This window comes from Camelina sativa, chromosome 17 (assembly GCF_000633955.1).
Source record: "Camelina sativa cultivar DH55 chromosome 17, Cs, whole genome shotgun sequence".
Taxonomy (NCBI): Eukaryota; Viridiplantae; Streptophyta; class Magnoliopsida; order Brassicales; family Brassicaceae; genus Camelina; species Camelina sativa.
In genome coordinates, this window is record NC_025701.1 from 7,870,909 (window position 1) to 7,879,715 (window position 8,807).

General features: G+C 28.7%; 3 protein-coding genes across 4 annotated transcripts in view; all 3 read left to right on the forward strand.

The window, feature by feature from the left end:
- The window catches only part of LOC104756047 (glutathione S-transferase U24-like), a gene marked incomplete in the record, with an annotated part of 31,415 nt that overhangs the window by 8,444 nt on the left and 14,164 nt on the right, over positions 1-8,807 (forward strand).
- Positions 2,381-5,322, forward strand: LOC104756045 (exopolygalacturonase-like). Of its 2 annotated transcripts, XM_010478555.1 has the most exons (5): positions 2,501-2,532; positions 3,456-3,575; positions 3,998-4,309; positions 4,389-4,907; positions 5,004-5,322. In XM_010478555.1, exons 1-5 carry the CDS (start codon positions 2,506-2,508, stop codon positions 5,232-5,234), a joined length of 1,209 nt encoding a protein of 402 aa, XP_010476857.1. In that variant the 5' UTR covers positions 2,501-2,505; the 3' UTR covers positions 5,235-5,322. The 2 variants fall into 2 exon arrangements, with proteins under 2 accessions (XP_010476859.1, XP_010476857.1); XM_010478557.1 differs by lacking the exon at positions 3,456-3,575 and having other exon boundaries at positions 2,381-2,652.
- The window catches only part of LOC104759259 (exopolygalacturonase-like), a 2,100-nt gene continuing 950 nt past the window's right edge, over positions 7,658-8,807 (forward strand). Inside the window, exons 1-3 of the mRNA XM_010482206.1 lie at positions 7,658-7,894; positions 8,112-8,420; positions 8,496-8,786. Of these exons, the coding sequence (XP_010480508.1) occupies positions 7,727-7,894; positions 8,112-8,420; positions 8,496-8,786 (768 nt within the window). The 5' untranslated portion in view covers positions 7,658-7,726. The remainder of the gene's footprint in view (positions 7,895-8,111; positions 8,421-8,495; positions 8,787-8,807) is intronic.

Consider the following 8,807-nt stretch of genomic DNA (forward strand, 5'->3'; position numbering starts at 1 on the left):
TTTTTTTTTTTTTTTTTTTTTTTTTTTTTTTTTTTTTTTTTTTTTTTTTTTTTTTTTTTTTTTTTTTTTTTTTAGCATATAGTTTGTATTTGGTGTATTGGAAAATAATAATTAGATAGGTGGCGAATGATTTTTTTTTTTTTTGATTCTAGAAAAAATGCTTACGTATGGTGTTACGATCATATGAATAAAGAGACTTTTTCTTTTATATACAGATCTCTCAGGAGTGGCGCAAATTTTCCACGTACTAAAGAAATTACACTCAGCTAAATTAACATTACATTATAAAATCTTTTATCTAGAGTTTTGTCACGGCGGGGTCAACTGAAACTGGAGATTATATTACTTGTTGATTTGTTTTTATTTTTTGCAACGTTTCACTTCATTGATAATTGATATGTAAGACAAATCTCTGATTGAGGTTGTTATTTGTTTTGGTACACAAGTTCGATGATATATTTTTTATTTAGCATTATCTATCTATCTATCTATCTAAAAGAGAGTCAAGAGACTCGATAAAAGTTAAAAATATTTATGGTCTTTGGGGCAATACGAAAACTATTTATGGTCTTCACAATTATTGTATTGGTCTTCGACGTCGTGATTCTTGTACGGGTGAGACAGGTTTGACCGTTAAAAAAATGAGATTCAAGCAGCCTTGACGGACCAAATAATAAATGGACTTTTGTTATTATTATCTGACCATTTATTTATTTAATATTGAAAGAAAGAATCATACTTTGTTTAATGGGTCAAAGCACGCCTTATTTGATTGGATGTGGAAATCACATCACATGAAACCAACCTACGATATATTAGCAGAACCGGTGTTGATATAACCGTAATTTTATGTGTGATTGATTGTCGAAAATCTTGTTGGGCACGATCTTAAAAAATATCACAATTACGGAATAAAGTAGAAGATTTAGTATTTAGCTAAGGAATATATCATTAATAAAAAGTATATGCAGCCCCGGCTCAAGTAAGGTGGGCAGAAGCCACTGTATTTAGCTAAGGATTCGATTGAATTTTCATAATTGATTTCTTTATCTATACATGAATATTAAATCGATTTTGTATATTAAATTGATTTCCTATATTTTTATTTATTGTCCTTTTTATGCAATTTTTTAAGGATTAACTTTATATATAACTTTTTAAATAAGTATAATTTAAAGGGTAGAACACCAAATGTATTTCAAAAATGTTAATATAAACTAGGATTTAACCTGCGTACAATAATTTAATTTTAAAAGTTTAAAATTTATATTGTATTTATTTGTTATTTTATTATTGTTTTATTAATTTTAAATTTTTTTAATTTTACAGGTATTTGATATAAGTATTCAAAGTATATGATTTTTGTAGTGTTTTCAAGGTTTTAACCCGTGCGGCATATGTATAGTCTAGTAATACATTTATCCCCTGGTACACATCTAAAAGTGTTTAAAAAAAAAAATCAATTCCACTTAACTCCCTGTATGAGATTAATGCCAACCCGTCTCACCAAAATCAAAATAAGTTTTTGCGTAAAAAAAATAATTAAAATTTTTTTTATCAAGTTTAATTATGTTAATTGTTTTAGCAAATTAGCATATTTTTATAGTTATAATTTTTTCATGTCAATATATATAGTTTATGATAATTAATAGAATTTTATTTTTTTTGGTAATTCTTCAAAAAAAAAAAACCAAATTGTATATGGGGGTTTTCAACATATTTAATGTGACATTTTATTATTGGATTTTCAGTTTAGAAGATTTATTAATGTTAATATAATTATGGAGATTGTAAACTTTTGTTATGGAAAATCTGTTGTATATCATTTAAATTTGAGAGATTCTAGCATCCATAAAAATAGTTTTGGAGATTTTATGAGTTAAAACTTTAATAGGTAGAGTTGTTTTTGGAAAAATCAGAATGTATAGATGTTGTTAAGATTTTATTGCAATAAATGTAACAAATGTTGGTCAATTTAAGAAAGTTTAGTATTTGAGTTTCTCTGCAATGTTATTTATGGAATTGTTTTAGGGATTAATATTGTAAAAGAAAATTAAATAAGTAAAACTTAAAGGGCATAAACCAAAATATATTTTAAAAAATGTTAATATAGATGCAACCAAAAACTAATGTAATATAGTAGTTTACTAGTTTTCATACAGCTAGCTAATCTCAATTGATTCAGACCCCAAACCCAAAGAAAATACATATGTAGGGGTAGTATATATAAATATTTTAGAAAGAAATTTTTTTTTTTACCCAAAATTGGTAAGAAAAGATACATATATCCAAATAAGATACATGTCAAGTAGTACATATCACTTTTTATTATTCTTGATTTCTTAGCATATATCGTTAGGATATAATTCTGTATAAGTACACCAACACCTGTAATCATATTGCTTCCGAAATCATTTAAGAAAATTAAGCATCTTTTTGTCTTCTTTCAAAACTTTAAACAATCCAAAACAAGAGAGGGAATAGAAGGTACTAAAAAAGAAGAAGATGGCTTACATTGATTTTGTGTTTAAGGTTTCTAGTTTGGCTCTTTTTTTCATCATCGGCACAACAAGTCGACCAACCACTGTGCCAAAAGTATTCGACGTTCGAAGATATGGTGCTAAAGGTAACGGTAAAACGGATAACACCAAGGTATTGATATTTTCTGTTTTTTTTTTGTTACAAAATAATTTTTCTCTAGTTTTTTTTTTTTGTTTTTGAACGAAAATGACCTTTCAATTGGAATAAAACTTAGGGTTGTTTACATATAAGGAGAGCCTCCTTTGCCAGCAGATCTGCTTGGCGATTCATAGAATACGCTTGACTTTTTTATATATTGGATTTCAGATCGGTTTAATTTAACTTCGTACCTCCATCCTATTTAGTATGATGGAATTATAATTAGTTTTTTTTTTTTAATTTATTGAAGAGCATATATATATATTTTTTTTTTGGTAAGGTGAAGAGCATATTTTTTTTGTTTGTGACTACAAGTTTTTTGAATCTTATAAATTACTAAAGAGTTTTTTGTCTAATAAAATAGTCTACCTGATTTGGTAATGTATATCATATAGGCGTTCACAAATACATGGAAGAATGCATGCACATGGGATGGACCGAGCAAAATGTACATACCAAATGGAAGATTCTATCTTGGTGGTGTATCATTTGTAGGACCGTGCACTAGTAAGAAGATTTCATTTGTCATTGATGGAACTTTGTTGGCTCCTCCGAACAACAATGACATTAAAAAAGACACGTGGATCAATTTTCGCTACATCGACTATCTCACAGTTACCGGCAGTGGCACCATCGATGGTCAAGGAAAAGAGTCTTGGTTACTAAATAACTGCCAAAAGAATATGAATTGTCCTAAACTTGCTATAGTACGTACCCATTTCTTAAACTTTTTCTATAACATTTATTTTTAAATCATATTTTTCATACTCNTTAAGGTTTCTAGTTTGGCTCTTTTTTTCATCATCGGCACAACAAGTCGACCAACCACTGTGCCAAAAGTATTCGACGTTCGAAGATATGGTGCTAAAGGTAACGGTAAAACGGATAACACCAAGGTATTGATATTTTCTGTTTTTTTTTTGTTACAAAATAATTTTTCTCTAGTTTTTTTTTTTTGTTTTTGAACGAAAATGACCTTTCAATTGGAATAAAACTTAGGGTTGTTTACATATAAGGAGAGCCTCCTTTGCCAGCAGATCTGCTTGGCGATTCATAGAATACGCTTGACTTTTTTATATATTGGATTTCAGATCGGTTTAATTTAACTTCGTACCTCCATCCTATTTAGTATGATGGAATTATAATTAGTTTTTTTTTTTTAATTTATTGAAGAGCATATATATATATTTTTTTTTTGGTAAGGTGAAGAGCATATTTTTTTTGTTTGTGACTACAAGTTTTTTGAATCTTATAAATTACTAAAGAGTTTTTTGTCTAATAAAATAGTCTACCTGATTTGGTAATGTATATCATATAGGCGTTCACAAATACATGGAAGAATGCATGCACATGGGATGGACCGAGCAAAATGTACATACCAAATGGAAGATTCTATCTTGGTGGTGTATCATTTGTAGGACCGTGCACTAGTAAGATGATTTCATTTGTCATTGATGGAACTTTGTTGGCTCCTCCGAACAACAATGACATTAAAAAAGACACGTGGATCAATTTTCGCTACATCGACTATCTCACAGTTACCGGCAGTGGCACCATCGATGGTCAAGGAAAAGAGTCTTGGTTACTAAATGACTGCCAAAAGAATATGAATTGTCCTAAACTTGCTATAGTACGTACCCATTTCTTAAACTTTTTCTATAACATTTATTTTTAAATCATATTTTTCACAGTGTTTGTATACATTACAGAATATGGGATTTGATTTCGTAAATAAATCAAGGATGGAAGGGATAACATCACTCAACAGCAAAGCAGGGCACTTTAATTTCTTCTCTGTTGATCATTTTAACATCACAGGAGTACACATAACAGCTCCCGGCGATAGTCCCAACACTGACGGCATCAAAATAGCTTTATCAAGCAACATACAAATCTCAAACACTCACATCAGCACTGGAGATGATTGTATAGCAATGCTCTCTGGAAACACCAATTTTGATATCTACAATGTCACATGCGGTCCAGGACATGGGATAAGTGTTGGAAGTTTGGGAAAAGATAGAAATGAGAAGAACATCAACGGCTTAACGGTTAGGGATACAATATTTACTGGTACGTCCGACGGTATTCGGATCAAGACATGGGAATCTTCGGCTTCCACGATTGCAATTTCCAATTTAGTTTATAAGAATTTACAGATGATTGATGTTGGAGCTCCTATCAACATTGACCAGAAGTATTGTCCTTATACATCCTGCCAGAAATTGGTAACTTACTACGACAAAAAAAAAAAAAAATCAAACTTCTTTGTTTTAAAAATCTTAGTCGAGTTTAATTTACATGTTAAATTATCATTTTTGCAGGGAGATTCTCACATTCAGATCCAAAACGTGACACTAAAAAATATTTGGGGAACATCAAGGAACAAAGTGGCTGTGAAATTTCAATGTAGCAAAAGTTTTCCTTGCAAAAATGTTCACTCAAGTGACATTAATTTAAAACACAAAGGAGTCGACGGTCCTGCAATCACGTTGTGTGAAAACATTAAAGGTTCTGCTACCGGCAAGATGATTCCTCCTCATTGCTTGAATTGATTTTGTCAAAACAAGTCGTTTTGTTGTATTTTGATATTTTCGTGATAGCTGTGGTGTGTTTATGCATGCTCTAGTTGTGATGAATGATGATGAGATCCTAAAGTAGATTAATTAATAAATTCTCTAAGTTAAAATCCTTCAACGTTGTGATTTTGTATTCAACAAATCTGTTTATACTTTCGAAATAAAGTATCAAAGTTGCATACTGAATTTTCTTTTTGATATGAAAACTCACTCACTCACACGGTTTATTTTATACATAATCATATCTATTTTTTTATTTTTTTTGTAATATAACTTTTTATTGAATGACAAGACTTCGTATATATATGTATAGCCTCTAATTAATTACAAAGGGTTTTAAATGGACTTTTGTTATTATTATCTGACCATTTATTTATTTATATTGAAAGAAAGAATCATACTTTGTTTAATGGGTCAATGCACGCCTTATTTGATTGGATGTGGAAATCACATCACGTGAAACCAGCCTACGATAAGCAGGACCGGTGTTGATATAACAGTACTAAAGCCCGATTGACACCCCTAATTTTATGTGTGATTGATTGTCGAAAATCTTGTTGGGCAACAAGTATACAATCTAAAAAAATATCACAATTACGGAATAAACGGAATAAAGTAGAAGATTTAGTTTTTTTTTTTTTTTTAGTTCGAGCATGAGCCTTAATCTTCCCAATGGTGTAGGACATGACATGATATCCATCCCACCCGGAATCGAATTAGGGAACACATGGATCTAACTCTTGCATTTAAACCACTAGCCCACTGCACCGGTGGTTAATTTGCTATATTTTCTTGATTGCATATATAAAAATTTTAGAAATTAAGAAATTTATTTTGATTTAAATATGTTACGTAGCATTAAATCATCATAATGGATTTCATTTTCACTAAAAATTCTACTACTAATAACTGATTGTTTTGATTGAATGGTGTTAAATTTTCATAATTGATTTTCTTATCTATAAAAATTCTTATACATGAATATTAAATCGATTTTCTATATTAAATTGATTTCCTATATTTTTATTTATTGTTTTTGTGCAACTTTTTAAAGATTAACTTTTTTAAATAAGTATAACTTAAAGGTTGAACACCAAATATAATTAAAAATGTTAATATAAATGCAACCAAAACTAATATAATGTAATAATTTTCTTGATTGTGTTCGTTTAATTCGTTGCATGAATTTCAATAATATTTGATACAGCTAGCTAATCTCAGTCGATTCAGACCCCTAACCCAAATAAAATACATATCTAATAGTATCCTACTATATTAATTGAGAAGTACAAATATAAAACTAACCATAAAATGTCTAAAAAATTACATTCAATTACCATTAGAAAAATTTAATTAAGATTAATTAATAATTAAATAAATATAATTAATTAAAAATAAAAAGCTGACATATCAAATATAAAAAAATCTAGAAAAATAAAAGAAATCTATTCAAATCAAAACTAATTTATACTTGAAAAAAATAAAAAATAAAAATTAACTGCTAATATAATAGAGTTTATTTTCTTCTTTAATTTTACATTGTCATGCCATTGATTTTAAATAATTATTAGTTTAAAAACAATATTTTCTCTCTCTAATAAATTATGGACGAAAACAATTTTTTTTTAAAAAAGAATATAAACAAATCAGAATTTCAAAAACTAAGATTTTATATCCAAGTAGTCAATATAACTATTTTTAATAACAAGATTTTGAATATTTTGTTAAAACTTCAAATTATGATTCTCATATCATCTTTATTTTATTTTATTTACAAATTGTTTGAAATTTTTATATAATACTTATGATTAATAAAATGCAGATTTTTTTCTACTTATTGTGATTTGAACTTTTAAAAACAAAGATATATTACTCGATCTATAAAAATAAAATGTGTGTTTTAATTTTCACATTGGAGGATTGGTAAAACTAAATTTATATAGCTGATAAATTAATAAATTTTATTTGTTTATAATTGTAATATTAAAATTACTACTTCATATTTCACAAAATAATGATGCAAATACAACAAACAATAAATTTATTATTCTTTATTAAATAGAATAATTTTTCAAAATAATGATACAAATATAAATATTATCTCAAACAAAATAACTTTTTTTAAAAAAATATAAAAATAACTTTATTATTCTATTATAATTTTTTTTAATGTTGATCTGTGCTTTAAACACATCATATTGCTTAGTATATAAAGATTTTAGAAAGAAAAAAAAATTAATCCAAAATTGGTAAAAAAAGATACATATATCCAAATAATATATACATGTCAAGTAGTACATATCACTTTTTATCATTCTGGATTTCTTAGCATAGATCCGTAGGATATATTTCTGTATAAGTACACCAACACCTGTTGACCAAAAAAATTAAGCATCTTTTTGTCTTCTTTCAAAACTTTAAATAATCCAAAACAAGAGAGGGAAGAGAAGGTACTAAAAAAGAAGAAGATGGCTTACATTGATTTTGTGTTTAAGGTTTCTAGTTTGGCTCTTTTTTTCATCATCGGCACAACAAGTCGCCCAACCACTGTGCCAAAAGTATTCACCACTGTGCCAAAAGTATTCGACGTTCAAAGATATGGTGCTAATGGTGACGGTAAAACAAATAACACCAAGGTATTGATATTTTCTGTTTTTTTTTTTTGTTACAAAATAATTTTTCTCTAGTTATTTGTCCATTTTCCATATAATACGGACTGGTTGCTTGACTTTTTTTTTATATATATTGCATTTCAGATCGGTTTGTGACTACAAGTTTTTTGAATCTTATAAATTACTAAAGAGTTTTTGTCTAATAAAATAGTCTACCTTATGTGTTAATGTATATCATAAGGCGTTCACAGATACATGGAAGGATGCATGCACATGGGATGGACCGAGCAAAATGTACATACCAAATGGAAGATTCTATCTTGGTGGTGTATCATTTGTAGGACCGTGCACTAGTAACATTTCATTTGTCATTGATGGAACTTTGTTGGCTCCTCCGAACAACAATGACATTAAAAAAGAAACGTGGATCAATTTTCGCTACATCGACTATCTCACAGTTTCCGGCAATGGCACCATCGATGGTCAAGGAAAAGAATCTTGGTTACTAAATGACTGCCAAAAGAATATTAATTGTCCAAAATTTGCTATCGTACGTACCATTTCTTAGACTTTTTCTATAACATTTTTTAAAATCATATTTTCACAGTGTTTGTATACATTACAGAATATGGGATTTTATTTCGTAAATAAATCAAGGATGGAAGGGATAACATCACTCAACAGCAAAGCAGGGCACTTTAGTTTCTTCTCTGTTGATCATTTTAACATCACAGGAGTAAACATAACAGCTCCCGGTGATAGTCCCAACACTGACGGCATCAAAATGGCTTCATCAAGCAGCATGCAAATCTCAAACACTCACATCAGCACTGGAGATGATTGTATAGCAATGCTCTCTGGAAACACCAATTTTGATATCTATAATGTCACATGCGGTCCAGGACATGGGATAAGTGTTGGAAGTTTGGGAAAAGAT